General features: G+C 30.7%; 3 protein-coding genes across 7 annotated transcripts; all 3 read right to left on the bottom strand.

Moving 5' to 3' along the window:
• Nucleotides 1-198: 198 nt before the first annotated feature.
• Nucleotides 199-1,393, bottom strand: DEAR2 (DREB and EAR motif protein 2). The gene has a single exon (XM_022884392.2). The coding sequence runs from the start codon at nt 1,078-1,080 to the stop codon at nt 580-582; it is 501 nt and encodes a 166-aa protein (XP_022740127.1). The 5' UTR covers nt 1,081-1,393; the 3' UTR covers nt 199-579.
• Nucleotides 1,394-6,320: 4,927 nt separating this feature from the next.
• Nucleotides 6,321-10,194, bottom strand: LOC111292799 (RNA-binding (RRM/RBD/RNP motifs) family protein). Of its 5 annotated transcripts, none has more exons than XM_022885384.2 (10): nt 9,690-10,193; nt 9,546-9,608; nt 9,266-9,350; nt 9,073-9,138; nt 8,793-8,868; nt 8,522-8,567; nt 7,842-7,924; nt 7,697-7,766; nt 6,694-6,779; nt 6,321-6,610 (listed from the first exon to the last, which is right to left on the bottom strand). In XM_022885384.2, exons 1-10 carry the CDS (start codon nt 10,062-10,064, stop codon nt 6,568-6,570), a joined length of 993 nt encoding a protein of 330 aa, XP_022741119.2. In that variant the 5' UTR covers nt 10,065-10,193; the 3' UTR covers nt 6,321-6,567. The 5 variants fall into 5 exon arrangements, with proteins under 5 accessions (XP_022741119.2, XP_022741120.2, XP_089622676.1 ...); XM_022885385.2 differs by having other exon boundaries at nt 8,793-8,865; nt 9,690-10,192; XM_089766550.1 differs by having other exon boundaries at nt 6,321-6,779; nt 9,690-10,194.
• A 1,727-nt stretch (nt 10,195-11,921) lies between these two features.
• LOC111291962 (SUMO-conjugating enzyme SCE1) lies at nt 11,922-15,368 on the bottom strand. The gene is made up of 5 exons (XM_022884113.2): nt 15,145-15,368; nt 14,970-15,053; nt 12,705-12,857; nt 12,489-12,602; nt 11,922-12,227 (listed from the first exon to the last, which is right to left on the bottom strand). The coding sequence occupies exons 1-5, from the start codon at nt 15,211-15,213 to the stop codon at nt 12,165-12,167; spliced, it is 483 nt and encodes a 160-aa protein (XP_022739848.1). The 5' UTR covers nt 15,214-15,368; the 3' UTR covers nt 11,922-12,164.

The following is a 15,368-nucleotide window of genomic DNA, read 5'->3' as shown; positions in this document are numbered from 1 at the left end:
TCTTCCCCCCACTTCCATCTCTTCTCTGTGGAGAGTGAACTTTAAAAGCAAAATCCCTCCAACTTGCGCTTCTGTTCCATCCACTCCATCCCCAGGCCCAACCCCAACAAAAATGCAAAGCCTTGTTAAAACTGCAAACCCCAATTTATCACACAAACAATTAAAAAAAAAATGCCAGAGAAAAGAGGAAAAAGGGTAGTAAGAAGATAGAAATTAGTACCAAATATACATTTACCCTTTTCTTTACACTGGCCAAAATTGTGTTACCATCGTCAATCCCAAATATTAAAAACAAAAAAGTAGCTAAATCGAAAAACCAAAGATTTTTCATTACAACTAGTACTTAATACAAAGGCTTCACCATTCTTCAGCCGTCACTTGGACTCACCTCCACTATGGCGCATGTTAGCTACTGCCCATGGTGCTTGTCAGCAACCAGCCCCCCTTCCCCTCTCTTTCTCTGCATCTCTTTCTCTGCATAGCCGCCAAAAGAGACAGGCCAAAAATAACGACTTTGTAATCATAATAATTGGAGGGTCATGATTAAATCAACGCCTTTTTCTTTTTCATGTTCCCTTTCTATTTCCTTTCCCATTCACCATCTGAATCCTCCGGGTCGGGCATCTTGTTCAAGTCAACCCGCTGTAAAAACCCGCCAGTCCTCGGCTTCAACTCATCGCCATAACTATGATTATAATTCTGATTAAGACTATAATTATGACCACGATGATGATGATGAGCTGCCTCTAGGGCATCTACTCTAGCACCAACTTCAATAGCTCTTTTCCTTATAGAAGCCGCCGATAAATCGCCACCGCCGCCAACTTTCTCTCCCGCCAAAAGTTCAGGAAAATTCAACCTAGCCGACGGTCCACGTAGGTAAAAAACCGCCGTGTCATAAGCTCGAGCCGCCGCAACAGGGGTTGAATAAGACCCTAACCAAATCCTCGATCGTTTATTCGGTTCCCTTATCTCAGCCACCCATTTCCCCCACTTTCTCATCCTTATCCCTTTGTAAGGCCTTTCCGCAGACTTCCTCGAACTCTCCCTTGAAGCAACAACTCCTGTTCCACTTTCCATAGCTTCCAATTTATTCGAGAAATTCTATGTTTCTCAGCTTTGGGTTTGTCTTGTTTTCTTTGGGGAGGGTTGTGTGGTTTTTACTAGGACAGGGGAAGAACTCGGGAACTAGGAAAGCAAAGGGTTGAGTTTTAGAGATGGCATGTCAGTTTGGTTGTGTCATGTGTTTAGGGTTATACGTTGAAATGTTTTTCCCAGACACCAACAAAGGTATATGTTCAGAACTGAGAAAGAAAGGAAGAAACATAAGGGAAAAAAATGAAAAAGAGAAAATCCAAATTCACCGACACAAATCTGTGTGAAGTAAGGGATTTGTTGTATTGTTAGTATTACATTTTTCCCCTTATATATGTTATAATTGGGAAAATTCTGGGCTTAGTCAAGCAGATGCTTCAATCTTGGCATCTTTGGGGCTGTTTGGGCTTCTTTGGTATATTTAAAAAATAAATAAATATTTTCATAAATGGGTTCTTTTAAGAGCATATATAAATTAATTGGCTTTTTTTTAATTGGAGAAGAACATGTAGTTATATAAATATTTAATTTGTTTTTATTTTTTTAAAAAATACAAAAATAATATAAAGAAATTTTGTCTTAATTATATAGAGGATAAATTAAATGTTTTTAAAGGAATAAGAATATGAAAAGTTGAGACACCAATTTATAATTTTCTTAGAAAGAATTATATTTATATATAAATATACTAAACTCTTAAAAATTGTTTCATTTGGTTATAATTATGAGGAATTTCATTACAATACTTAAAAGTGAAAATATATTTTAAATTAATGAGATTAAACGGGTGTCATTAATAATTCAAATTTTAATTAAAATTATTCATCTATGTTTTAAGAAATTAATTTTTGTAAAATTAATTTTTTATTTTTTTTATTTTCATAAAGATCTGATTTTTTTTGGAATAAAAAAAATATATGTCATTACAGTGGTTGCTTAACTAAATTCAAACTTTGAATAGTTTAATCATTGATTAAAGGAGAAAATAAAAGTAATTAGGCAAATAATTACGTATTTGGCAGACAGTGAGGGGGAGTTGTCGTTTTGTGGGCAAGTAAAGTGGAATTCAAAGGTTAAGAAAAAGACATGGCTTTTTGTTTTCCCAATCTTTTTTAATTAATTTAATTTTATGATGATGATTCTATCTTGGTTTGTTTTGTCATTGTATTTTTATTTTATATAATTATTATTATTTTTAATTTGTGAACAAAGCGGTAGGTCGGTGATCGGTGGTCGGTGGCTAGATACCGTTAGGAATTGACTTTCCCACCACGCAACAACGATATGAGCTGATGGTCATTTATGTCCTTGTCAAATTTTGTTTTCCAATGATAAATTTGAGGATAATATTGGAAAATTGTTATATAACTTTACGGCCCATCAACTAAAAAGAATAGGGCTAACCCCCCGCCCCCTCGTTTATAATAATATTAATAATGAACGGCCTAATTATTAATGCATTAACTCTTTTATTTTTGGGATTGTTTTTTTTTTTTATAAATAAGGCTATACTAAAAAACAAAAAAAATTAAGTGTTGAGATTTAAATTTATTTTTTATATTTTGAATATTAATTCATTAATGTATTGGTATACCATAGATTTCATAGAAAATATCAAATAATGTTGATAATTATATGAATTTTATTGTAACAAGTCTTGTGTGATATAAAACTTTTCTAGGCTTTATCCTTTAAAATATATATATTATATACTATAAATGAAACTTTGATTATTAATTAATTAATTTATGCTATTTCAGGAAGTAAAATTTGTGCATTTTAAAAATTGAACCTCTTATGCCAGCCATGATATAAATTTGATTATTACAAATTAATAGAAATTATTTTCTTTATATTGACTTCAAATTAGCATATATGATATATGATAAAGCTAAACCAATTGAATAGATGAATAATATTGAATGTTCTTACCATGGAACTTAATCCGTAAATACTATATTTTAATTTTAATTTAATTAATTTTAAAATTTTTAAAATTTTATATTTAATTTAAATTAATAGTTTATAATCAATTAATTTTAAATTAAAAGCTGAAACATTTTTGATTGGATGATTTAAGGCAAGAATTATTATGCTTATCAAGCAAGAGGCCAAACAAAAATTGTTGTGGTTGTCCTTGATGGGATTTAAGCCCACATGAAAGCCATCTCCTGGTTTTGCAATTGCCAAAGCAAATTGTTTGTATTTCCTATAGCATATTAATCTATTTTACATTGTTAGTGGTAATTAAAGATTGCAAATTTCATGGAAAGGAACGGCTCCAATTTCTTGTTTTCATTCTTTGATTACCAATGAGATAAGACAGACAGGCTGTACCAAGAGAATGGTTTAACAAAAACGTTAAACATTTTGGGACTGATTTTTTTTTTTTTTTTTGTACCTCCCCAAATCGCCATTTGTCCGATTGTAATATGGTGCTGTGCTACCCTATGCTTCTTTGCTTAGGGTTCAATTGAAATGGACAAAGGCTATTCCCATGTAGATTTCATTTCTTTAATGGGATTGTTCTCTGCTGGATATTAGCTGTTCAGTAGTTGGCACTTGGCACATTTATATTTTTTATTTACATTATCTTACCAAATTAATAATAATAATAATACTTACTTTGAATTTGTAAAAAAAAAAATTAACCAACTTACTATTAACTCAAATTACATATATGCTATTATTTAAATTTACTAGTGGCATAATGTTTTTTTGAACGAGTTAATTATAGATGATTGATGTTAAAAATATATTAATAATTTCAAAAAAAATGTGTAACAAATTATTTTGAATGCAGCTCTATTCCCAAGAATTCGTGTGAAAAAAATTCTAGACATATGTTAAACCATTTTCTTGAATTCAACTTCTAATTTTCACATGATTATTAATCATTTAAAATTACATATGGGTTAGAATAAGTTTATGAAGACCTATAAATTCGTGATTCTTTACATGTGATAATTAATTTCTTAAGTAGAAACCCAATTTTGTCAACTTTATCAAGCAAAGCCAGTGATTAACCTCTATTATTAGCATAATAAAAAACATGATATTGGCAGATTGCGACGTAAATTTTTGACAATCTGCTTGACCGACCAAAGGTCTTTTCTTTACCTTATTACTGATATGTAATTTTTAACTGTTACTTAATATGAACTTATTACGTGATTGATTGTTATCTTCTTTATTGCAAAGCGGTAGAAAAATATTCAACATTTTACTATTATTTAAAAAAAGAAATTTAATTTTTAATAATCAATCACGGTTCTAAAAAATATATAAAGATACAAGATTTAAAATTTTAATAATTATTATATATAAATTTAATAAAATAAAAAAATATTATATATTTTTGTATTAATATAAATTATAATATGTAATTTTTATATAAAATACGATATAAATATATAAATTTTAATATTTTATATGATATAAATATACGAATCATTTAATTTAAAAAAATATTTAACTTTTCACTATTAATTTAAAAAAGACATCTAATCTTCAATAGTCGTATAATTTGTTGATAAAATATTTAATTTTTAGTTTTAATAATTAAAAATCAAATTCAGATAATTTTAAATACAAAAAAAAATCTAATTCAAAAGTAATTAGATATTTATAAATTTAGCATGTACCCCAAAACAGTAAACTCTTAGTTTCAATTGCTCAAAATTAATGAAATTATTATCCATATAATTTTTTAAGAGGAGGATTCAAGTTACACAATGTAAAATTTTTTTTTTAAATTACATTTTTTTTAATTATTAATTTTAATAAATCTAAAAAATTAGATTAAATCATTATTTATTTATTTCTCTTATCTTTTTTATTTATTAAAATTAATGATTCACAAATATATAAATTTTTTTTAATTTTACACAATATAAATTAATCATTTCTCATCATTTTAATAATCAATTTGATATTTAATTGTTTAGCAAATAATTTGACTCTTACCCAAAAAAAAAAAAAAAAGTCCGTACAAATGTGTGAACTGAAATAATAAAGTTATGGTAACGCGTTCCAACTCCCAAACCCAAAGATATGACATGCAATAAATAACCTGACAAAATTTAGTGAAGCACAGAACCAAGGCCTATGACTTTTTGAGAGGCTAATTGACTTATGAATTTTCTCCTACGAAATCCTCCTAAGAATGGCCATGGCCATCAGACAACAGTGATGCAAGACATTGGAAAATTTTTCATCGGGTTAATGGTATCTGGTCATGTCACTGCAAAAACTAGTCAACAGAAACGAGTGCAAAATGAAATAGATATTTATTTTTATATTAAGTTTGAAAAAGAATTTACATAATAAACAATACATGGACCTCCAATTATTGAACTTTAAAAAAAAGTCTAAATTTAGGTGAAGGAACGTATTTGGAAAATTGCTTAGGTTTCCAGTTGTTGACAACAGAGGCTGTATTTGTTTCAAACCATCAGAAAGTTCGTACTTCGTTTCTTACCAATACTTTTCACATATATTACACTTGTCAGGCAAGGCCTTAAAGGAAAGAAAAATTATGGATGGGCACCTACTTTTTTTACACACAAAAGTTAATGGGTACTTATGGGAAAAGTATAGATTGAAAAAGAAGATTCATTCATCTAAATAATATTCAACCACCGATTTTGATTTTGTTTATCCTTTTGACAAATGTGAACAATGGATATGATTTTTGAGAAAGTAACGACAGCTACATTGAAAAATATCTGCAGTTCGCTGACAAAAGTTTATGCAAATAGTTAAAATTTAAAATCTAGATACAAAGTATCAAGTTTAAATTTGTACATTCTTTGTTAATAAATAATCTATAAATTTTAAAAAATTTTAAAAAATTCTTAAATTCCCTTATAGATAAATGATTTACCCTGATGTTGGAGATGAAATAACTTGTCTACTCTTAAATTTTTCTTAACAAAAAAAGTATTACAATTTTTTTTTTTTATATTTGAGAATAAAATCTTAAATTTTAATTATTAAAATTAAAAATTTTAATATTTTACTAAGTGATTATAAAGCTATCGAAAATTTTAATAACTAGTTTTTTTTTTTTTTAATGAAACTTTAGAAGGCACTTCAACAAAAAATATAGAGTTGTCCTTTTTATTTGGATAAATGAATTTTTATTAATCCAAAAGAATCAGAATGATCTGCTACAAGGATACAAAGTGCAGCTAAAAGGAGCACAACATTACAACCCAACAAAGTTCAACCGAAATATAGGGTTTCAATTAAAAAAGAAAGCAAAAGTTTCTTGAACTTTGGTAATTATGTAATATGAACAATAATAATCAAACTTAAAGTGTACAAGTAATTGAATTTCAGCTAAAACTCTTCTTAAACTTGCAATACTTACATTTTACTACTATTACCAAGAAGATTTTAGGGTTTCAGGGGGTGACAGTTCCCCCCACTGCCCCCATTTTGTAAAATCTGTCTCTGCTTCCATGTCCCTTACCTTCGTTTCCTTCGCATCCCCATCCGCGATTTTGCATATCTGGATTGCTCATTAAGCGAAATCTCAAAGGACAATAGAAAAAATGCAACGAAAAGTATAAAGATGATGATATCAAAGGATACTCCAACCGCATGCCGTCCCCCGCTGGTGATGAATATAGAATTGTCCCTTGCAGAGAGTTTATTGCACCAGTTGAACAGGCAGTATCCTGCACACATGGTTACATATATTAAGGTTGTAAGCGTTGAGAACAGGAGACCTAGCTTATTTTAGTTTTTCAACAATCAAAAGAATAAATATTTAAAAATCCACAGCTCTCATTTGCAATGCAAAGAGAAGTGAAGATAATTTGCCCAAGCAAGTTATGTAAATCCCCAAAAAATGAGTTTTAATGCATTCAAATGCTATAAAGAAAGAAAGAAAGATATGGTATAACAAATAGCAACAAAAACTGCAATATAAATCTGCCTCCAATCACCTAATTTATCAAGACTTTAAATTGAAAGATGTCTCACTTCTTTACAACAGAAAAAAAAAAAAAAAAAGTTTTTTCCCACATACTACATGGATTATTCCACTATTAAACTCTTACGTAAGACCATATCCTCAAGGATGTCTCTTTTTTAAACCATAAATTAGATTAAGTATTTCTTACTGTCGCTGCTGATATAACCGAGGTACCTGCCAAAGCATATCACCTTTGCTCAAGGAAGTTTGAGGTTATAGATTTGATTCTTAGCATGAAGGAGGAGAGAGTAAAGCCAGAAAGGTATAAAGAGAATCACCTCTCATTTCAGAATCAGCTAATGGATTAAGAAAAAAAATTGGAAACACCTAGGCGGATGACATTAAATGAATAAACTTGGATTCCAACTCTCACTCATTAATTTAACTCAGAGAGAAAATATTCTACTTGCATAAATGAATGAATTTGAATCCCTTTCTTTCCCTTCTCCCAACCTTTAGCGGTTTCTCTAATGAACCCGTATGACTACACACCAATATGGTTACCATTCACCAACATTTGAGCACCTCGCAGAGAGAGAGAGATGAAAAAGGGGGGAGAGGAGAAGAACAAAGAAACAGAATAGGAAACGGCATAGAAAAAAGAGAGAAGTTACATACCTGGAAATCAACAAATGCAACAGGAGCTCCATATGTACTCTGTATCTTCAACTTCAGAAAGCCAGGGCATCTGACAGAAGCAATGAAGTGACAGAAAGTTACACAGCAAGAGCAAATTCTACATGGAGAATAACCTCCTTTTTACCTTGAAAAAACTTGAATTAGTTCTTCCTCTGTACAGCTTGCCCCTAGATTAGCCACAAAAAGTGTTGGACATGGGGTAGCACTCTGCAAACATGAGAGACTGAAGAATTATTTTGCTATTGTATGTGAAAACCCATTCTAACAATAAAACTTGAAGGCCATCTAGTCAGTACTTAAAGAAAAATAAAGGTTATTGGTAAAGCTATAGTACTTTATTACAAATTTTGTTATGTTTCATTAATGAGATTCAGTACACGGAAAAAGGCAACGACACTTGGTTTCTTTCTCTTCAAGATTTAGTTACAGTATTAATAGACTCAACGATTTCTATTGCAGCTATGATATATTAGTCTGGGTTTATCCTTTTACCATAGGGATTCATTCAGGAGCCACTTGAGCTGCCAACAGAAAGAAAATGTGGCTATACCAAACTATTTAACGTTACCATGAATGTGTCAACTATATTTGCACCTAAATGAAGGATCTATATTATTTCCTTTGTGGGATGCTTAATGTCAAACAAAAAATTGACATTGCAACCACAAAAATCTATAGAACATGTTTCCTATGATATCAAAAAACAAAAAAAAAAAATAATAATAATAAAGGGAAAAGATACATGGCAACTCACTGATATACTATTATACACTAATTCCAGCAAAAAGACAGAAGCATTTGTACCGATTTCATAGCTGTCGACTCAGCATTGGCATCGGCATTTGCAGAACTGAACAATTGTGAAACAAAATATCAACAATTAGATGGGTTCCAAAGAATCACAGGAGTAGAAATCTCAAAAGGAAATACTATACTCCAATATTGGGAACAGGGCATGTTGTAACTATTTCAACAAAGCCCTTGACCTTTCATTTAAAGCAAACTATTACATACTAATTCATATAGAAGCAATCACTTCCAAGTAATAAAGATGTGCTCAAGTAGTGCAGATGACCTTTGTGCAGGTGGATAACCAATCATGTTGTAAGCAGAATTACCCATTCCAGACATGTGAATGCTTCCAAAACCTGCTAGTGTCCAAGCGTGTAAAACATGTGCAATGTGAGTTTTAGAAGAATGTGTCCTCCATGTGAGTAACTAATTTATTCTCCAAGTGTAACATCTTATGAGCACCAGACGAGTAACTTAACCATATCGGCAAGCAATGAACATGAAGCTAAAAGAATGATGGGCACAAAAAGAAGCCCATGTAATATTCTAGGTGAGTGTCTTACCGGGATCAGTCGTAGGCTTCGACAATGATCCCCTAGATTTCTTATTGGATCCAGTCCATTCATCATCTATTTGCCATAACCAAACCAAGTATACATTGTAAATGTTCAAATTACTTCAAAGTTCAAATATAGAAATGACCATACAGCTGAAAATTAAAAAAAAAAAAAAAAAAGAAACAAAACAATGACTAACCTGTTCTTGGGCGCTTTGATCGGGAATTGGATTTCGCAAAATCAATGAACAAAGTTGATCCTTTCTCAAGATCAAAAACCATTCCCTGTAAAACAAGGGGCTCTCAACTGATAATTTACAGTCCTTTTTTTTTTTTTTTGAAAAACAATTTCCAATGCCAATTTCACAGTCATAATTAAATTCAATTATTCTAAAACAAATTATTATAAGAATTCAGCTTAACAAAGTTACTAGTTTGGAATACAATTTCCAAATATAATAAAAGCATAAAAGCTCTTACATTAAGCGCCTGCATCGCCGCGATAGCAGACTGTTGGTCGGAGAAGACAGCGAAAGCAAACGGCTGTAACAACCCCAAACAAACAAATGTCAACAATCAAAAAATAAATAAAAAATTCTTATAATTTATTTAAGAAGAAATTACCTGAAAATTTTGGGAGGTGTTGGGGTTTCGGAGATGAGATGATTCATAACCGGGAAATTCTCGGAAAAGATTATAAATCTCGCGGGGCTTAATGTCTTCGGGAAGGCCGGCAACGAAGAGGGTCCGAACGGAGTCATGGGAAGAACAGGCAGCCAGGTAAGGAACGGAATAAGAGGGGAAAGGGGGTGGTGGTTGCGGTGGTTGTTGTTGGGAGATGTAGGAATGGTGGTAAGGCTGTGGCGCAGCAGCACCAGGTGGAGGAGGTGGAAGCGGGGCAAGTGCAGGAGGTGGAGGAGGAGGAGGGGTTTGGTAGTAGGGGTAGTGAGGGGGGAGAAGGCCTGAGGGTGGAGGGTAGTAGGCAGCCATATCGTCCATAGCCAGGAATTTTGAAGCTTTTCTTTTTTTTTTTGGTCGGAAGGCAGAGAGAGAAGTAGTCGGTCTGTCGGTGTAATTCTCTGGGTTTTGATGAAAATCTAGTCCTAATCCAATCTAAAGCTAACTTAGAATGCTACATTTTACATCAACGTCCGTTAAAATGAAAGAAGAAAAAATTGCCCAATTTTGTCATCATAAATAAATATGAATATCAATAATTTTCATTCATATTAAATCTTTTTTTTTCTATCATAGATTTCCTTTGTTTTTTGCTACACCAGTAAATTAATAAGAATTTTAAAGTGTTAAACACACACAATCATCTCTAACTACAAGGAAAATTTTATATGAATTTTTATAAGTAAAGTTCGTAAAATATTTTATTAAAAATGAGTAAACAAAAATTAAAATTGATAAATTAAAAAAATTTTATCATAGAAATTAAACATATAAAATTTTAATAAATTTTGATATATTTATTAAATAAATATTTTTAATAAAAATATTAACATAATTTTTATCGTTGAATAAATATCGATTAAATTTGAATTATAAATTATATTTTTAATTATTTTTTTACATAATTAATCTTTAAATGAATTCTATCAATATATCGATTCAAATTTTTTTATCAAAATTTTTATTTACTTATTTTTAATAAATTTTTTTATGTATTTTACCTACATAATTTCGTGTAAATTTTATCCCTAACTAATACCCCCCCCCCACTTATCTCTTTCTGACGAGGATTTGTCATGCAGCATAAATATTTTTGAAAAATTGTTTATTTATATTAAATATATGTACCAAAAAATATAAATTTTGTTTGATGAGAACTCAACTTCTCTATTTGTTTTATAATATGCTTATATAAAATTATTCAAAATAAATTTAAATAAAGTATCATATAAATTTTGATATTTATAAATAATAATGAAATCAATATTTTTGATAAAACTATAATTTTATTTCAAAACTGTGCTATTGTTGTCAAAAGTAATTGACAACTCGAAAAGAAAAACAATTTTTTAATATCATGAATATTAACATACATTAATACACATTTTATTGTATAAATTGTAATATTTATTATTAATAATTAATTCATATTTTATTATGTTTAATAAATTATTTTATTTTTAAAATTATATTTTAAATAATAATTGTATTTTACAACTTACATTGTTATCGTTAAAAGATTTTGACAACATAAAAATTTATATACATTTTTGCACAACAGGAATATTAATATATCAAATTATACAATAAAATAAAAATATTTTAAAAATAAAATATTAAAATGTATATCTATTACGCTTGAAAAAACATTTATATTATATAATTTACTAATTACTTTTAATATATTAAATTTTCATAGTTAACAAAATATGATTATATTTGTACAAAAAGATTTAAGTAAACCTAAACAGAAAATTCTAAAAGTCAATACTTTAGAATAATTATATTTATAAAAAGACTTAAATAATTATAAACAAATTTCAGAATAATTATATTTACAAAAAGACTAAATTAATTATAAACAAACTTCGGAATTAAACTGCTTTATTGACAAATGCAAAAGAAGATATACTAGCACTCATTCCCTTTGAGAGGTAATCCCATTCTGATTTCTGATGTCAACAACAGGGTTGTAAATTACAATCTCAATCATCAATTATTCTGAAGACTTTGTATCTTTCATTTTTCTTCTTTGAATCTTTTACATTGGCTTTTCTTTTCTTTTCTTGGCAAAATCCAATCAATTGACAAATTCTTATCCAAACCATAACACAACTAGTATATTATTGATATTTGTCTTTGGTCCATGGTGGAGACCTAAAACCAACACAAAATCTGTGTATGGAAGCAACTTTCACTTTCAAGCTACAAAGTCTACTAGCGTATATAATAAACAAACATATATCCAAATCTCATGAGTTCAAATGCTGTTTCATAATCATACACAGTTTACACAAAAAGGTAACTGATAATTACCAAATACCAAAGGCATTTTCTCCAGTAAAACCAAAGTCTAGCTAGCGTTATACACGAGGTAGCCAGCTGACATGTTTACCAGCAAAAATCTAGTATTTAATAACACTAGATCAGAGCTGGGTACTGCTTCGCTTGCTGGCGAACCCTTCTCTTATATTCATTAGCATCCTGCACAAAAAAACAAAGGTATATGTGACTAACTGATTATGATTACTTTAATCAATCACCTCATTAAGGTGGGATACAGAATACCATGCCTGAAAACTTTACTACCTTTAGCAACCATCTTAAACAGATCAAAATTTAATGAACTAAATACATTTAGAACCGATATCAGGAATGTTTTAATCATTCAGTTTGTAATCAACATAGCAGTTATTAGTGTATGTCAATTATCCAGTCTCGGCATAATCAACTTAAGAAACATACCTGTATGAAGAGGTGATACCCTTCAGTTTGTGCAGGATCAGCAGGATTTGGTTCATCCAGCAAATCCTGGATTCCCACGAGAATCTGCTTAACAGTTATGGCAGGTCTCCAACCCTATTAACAACATAAGAATGGCACGAAACCTCAAGGCTGGACAGATGGTACCACACTCATCCAAACAAGTAAACCACATCAAGAGGAGAAGAAGATACTTACACTATCCTCATTTAGGATTGAAAGGCAGACAGTACCAGATGGGTAAACATTTGGGTGGAAAAAACCTTGTGGAAATTTACACTTTGGAGGCTTGCTCGGATAATCTTCACTGAAGTGGAGTGTAAGTGGAAAGTAACCACCCTCCCAATCAGTCTGTAACATAGATGACACAAAGAGTTAAGCCCATCCAATTTTCAAAAGAAACACAGCTACGATTGTATCAAGCATGCACACATTCTTTCACTATTCCTTTCTCTGTATTCTATATTGACACAATACTCTTATGAGACTCTTTAATCAAATATTTGACTTCCTAAAAAAGTTTATAATTAAAAAAATAACGAAGCATTTTGACATCATTAATAAATGCTCCGGATGGATTGCAAACATCCAGACATCACACCTTCAAAAATTGTCCATGTATTTAAACAACAAAATGCCACTTGGAAATAGCAGTGCCCATAGACAGAATGAATTATGCAAAAATAATATCAAGGTGAATAACATAAAAGCTGCAAGGTCTATCAGACTAGAAAATTTAATATACCAAGGTGAATAAGCAAACCAACAACTGAAGCAATTTCAGAGACGCAAATATCATTGCAAGATCAAAATCAATACCACAAAGCTGTCACTCTTCAAGTAACATAACAACCACCAATGCTGCAAAGCAAACCTAAAACTTGCAACCCAAACTTGTTAGCTCTCAATCTGCAACATATAAATAGCCAGAAAACCTCAAGACTTGTATTTCTATAAGAGGCTGTTTGAAGTGCCATGCTAACTTATTGAAATTGCCGATGCCATAAGAAGCAGGCAGTCTGCTACTTGATCCCAAAATCTTTCTCCTAGTCATATCTAGAACCACATGCTTTAGATAGTGACTCATTTTCCAAGGTTAAAAGACAATAAAAACATTTTTAGCTGTAAACAGGAGATGAAGAATTTCATGAAAATGAACCATTATCATAAAAATCCTGGTCAACAATGAAATTATATCTACATTAACATGGAATAACATTGATGAATGAGACCTAATTTTAACGAACACCTCACACCAAGTTAATTACTGAACAATTAACAAAGGACAAGAGCTTTGAACAGGACAAGAGCTTTGAACAATATTGGTGAACTGCCAAATAAGAACAGCCAAAAAGTGAGACAAAATGGACTCTCATGACAGGTGATTCATGATGAAACAGGTTTTTGTGTGCTTGTATGCTAATGCAATTAACAGATAGAGGGAGAGCTAGAGCTTCAGCAACCACTAGAACTCCTGAAACAGAAAGGAAGCAGAATTGTAAGAACAGCAGACATGCTCATAACTGCTTTAGAGGAGGGGGAAGATACAGAGGAACTGAAAATGAACACAATTAATTTAATTTAACTCACAAAACAGGTCTTTTGGCTAGCAGCTATACAAAGCCAAATAAATAACCTATAACCCATTAAGATAAGGTAAGACACTAACTTGTGGTAATATGAATAACAACAATTAATCAATTGTCTCGGCTCCACAATTCACAGGTCTTTTTTTTCACAAAACTATTAAATCATTTAAAAGTCACCATTACAAAATATCTACAAGTATTAACCTAATAACCTGGCATACAAGATTGTTTAAATACAAAAAACTTGCTTTCATAAAAGCCTAAAATATATTTCTCTTTCCCTCATTATGTTTAAAAAAAAAAAAAACCATATCAGCTGGCACTGTCAGCATAGACACTCCAATATCCACCAGCTTTCCCATCAATTATCATTTTCCTAAAATTTTCTAGCAAATACAGCATAAGTAGTGTATACAAGATTAAATAGCGTATACCGCAGCCTCCATTATTTAAAAAGCTTATTTTATTTTATTTTTTTATTATTATATTTTGTTGCATTATGAATGCGAGATACACATATAAACTATACATAAACCATATGCTGCACAATAGAAAGCAATACTCTTCCATCACTCAAATTTTCAGAATCATCAATATCTTCGCAGTCCAAGTTTTAGCCAATTAAATCACATAAAATTTAGGTCTCAACTACATCTATTCAGCCCCATATCCAAAATTTTTTCAAATTACTGCATAATTTAACCAAAAGGAAATAACCCAAACCAAAATCTTAATCGTAAAACAACATAACAATATCCAATTGCCCAATAATTGAAACTGAAAATAATAGACAAACCCACTCAATAAACAGAATCCATGGAACTCAATCAACATCAATAAAAAATAGAGGAGTTAAATAGAATCTTTGACTTACCCCAGCTTTACCAGGGATGGTGCAATGCCACACCATCAAATTCACCGTTCCATCAGGTAACGTCTCTGGTTTCGCAACAAAACCCTAAAATTTCAACAAAAAAAAATCAAACAAATAATAGTAACAACATTAAAATTCGAAACCCAAAAAAGAACAGGGATACAACTGTACGGACATGAGGATGGTTTCTCCTCCATGCCTTCCGTTCCTCGGCTAGTCGACCACGCGCTATTCCTCCCGACATATCTCTTTCTCACACACTCCCTTGCTCTTTCTCTCTCTAATACTCTCACTGAAAAAAATCCTTTCTCTTTCTTAAATAATTGGTTTTTAAAGTTTTATAATAATAAGAAAGACGAAGATTGGAAAATCGGAAAGTGCAATGGTATTTGCCTGTTC

Source organism: Durio zibethinus, chromosome 10 (genome assembly GCF_047325235.1).
Source record: "Durio zibethinus cultivar Kanyao isolate XHJ-2024 chromosome 10, ASM4732523v1, whole genome shotgun sequence".
Classification (NCBI taxonomy): Eukaryota; Viridiplantae; Streptophyta; class Magnoliopsida; order Malvales; family Malvaceae; genus Durio; species Durio zibethinus.
Note: the sequence above shows the minus strand (reverse complement) of the source record. Positions and strands in the feature narration are given on the sequence as shown.

Bases quoted from the DNA above. Each gene is read 5' to 3' on its own strand.
- DEAR2 (XM_022884392.2), bottom strand. From the start codon at position 1,080: ATGGAAAGTGGAACAGGAGTTGTTGCTTCAAGGGAGAGTTCGAGGAAG.
- LOC111292799 (XM_089766550.1), bottom strand. From the start codon at position 10,064: ATGGACGATATGGCTGCCTACTACCCTCCACCCTCAGGCCTTCTCCCC. The intron at 9,609-9,689 runs GTAATTTCTTCT...GGGTTGTTACAG, and splicing joins ACACCTCCCAAAATTTTCAG to CCGTTTGCTTTCGCTGTCTT. The intron at 9,139-9,265 runs GTTAGTCATTGT...TATGGCAAATAG, and splicing joins ATCAAAGCGCCCAAGAACAG to ATGATGAATGGACTGGATCC.
- LOC111291962 (XM_022884113.2), bottom strand. From the start codon at position 15,213: ATGTCGGGAGGAATAGCGCGTGGTCGACTAGCCGAGGAACGGAAGGCA. The intron at 15,054-15,144 runs GTCCGTACAGTT...TTGAAATTTTAG, and splicing joins GGAGGAGAAACCATCCTCAT to GGTTTTGTTGCGAAACCAGA. The intron at 12,603-12,704 runs GTAAGTATCTTC...TGTTGTTAATAG, and splicing joins CAATCCTAAATGAGGATAGT to GGTTGGAGACCTGCCATAAC.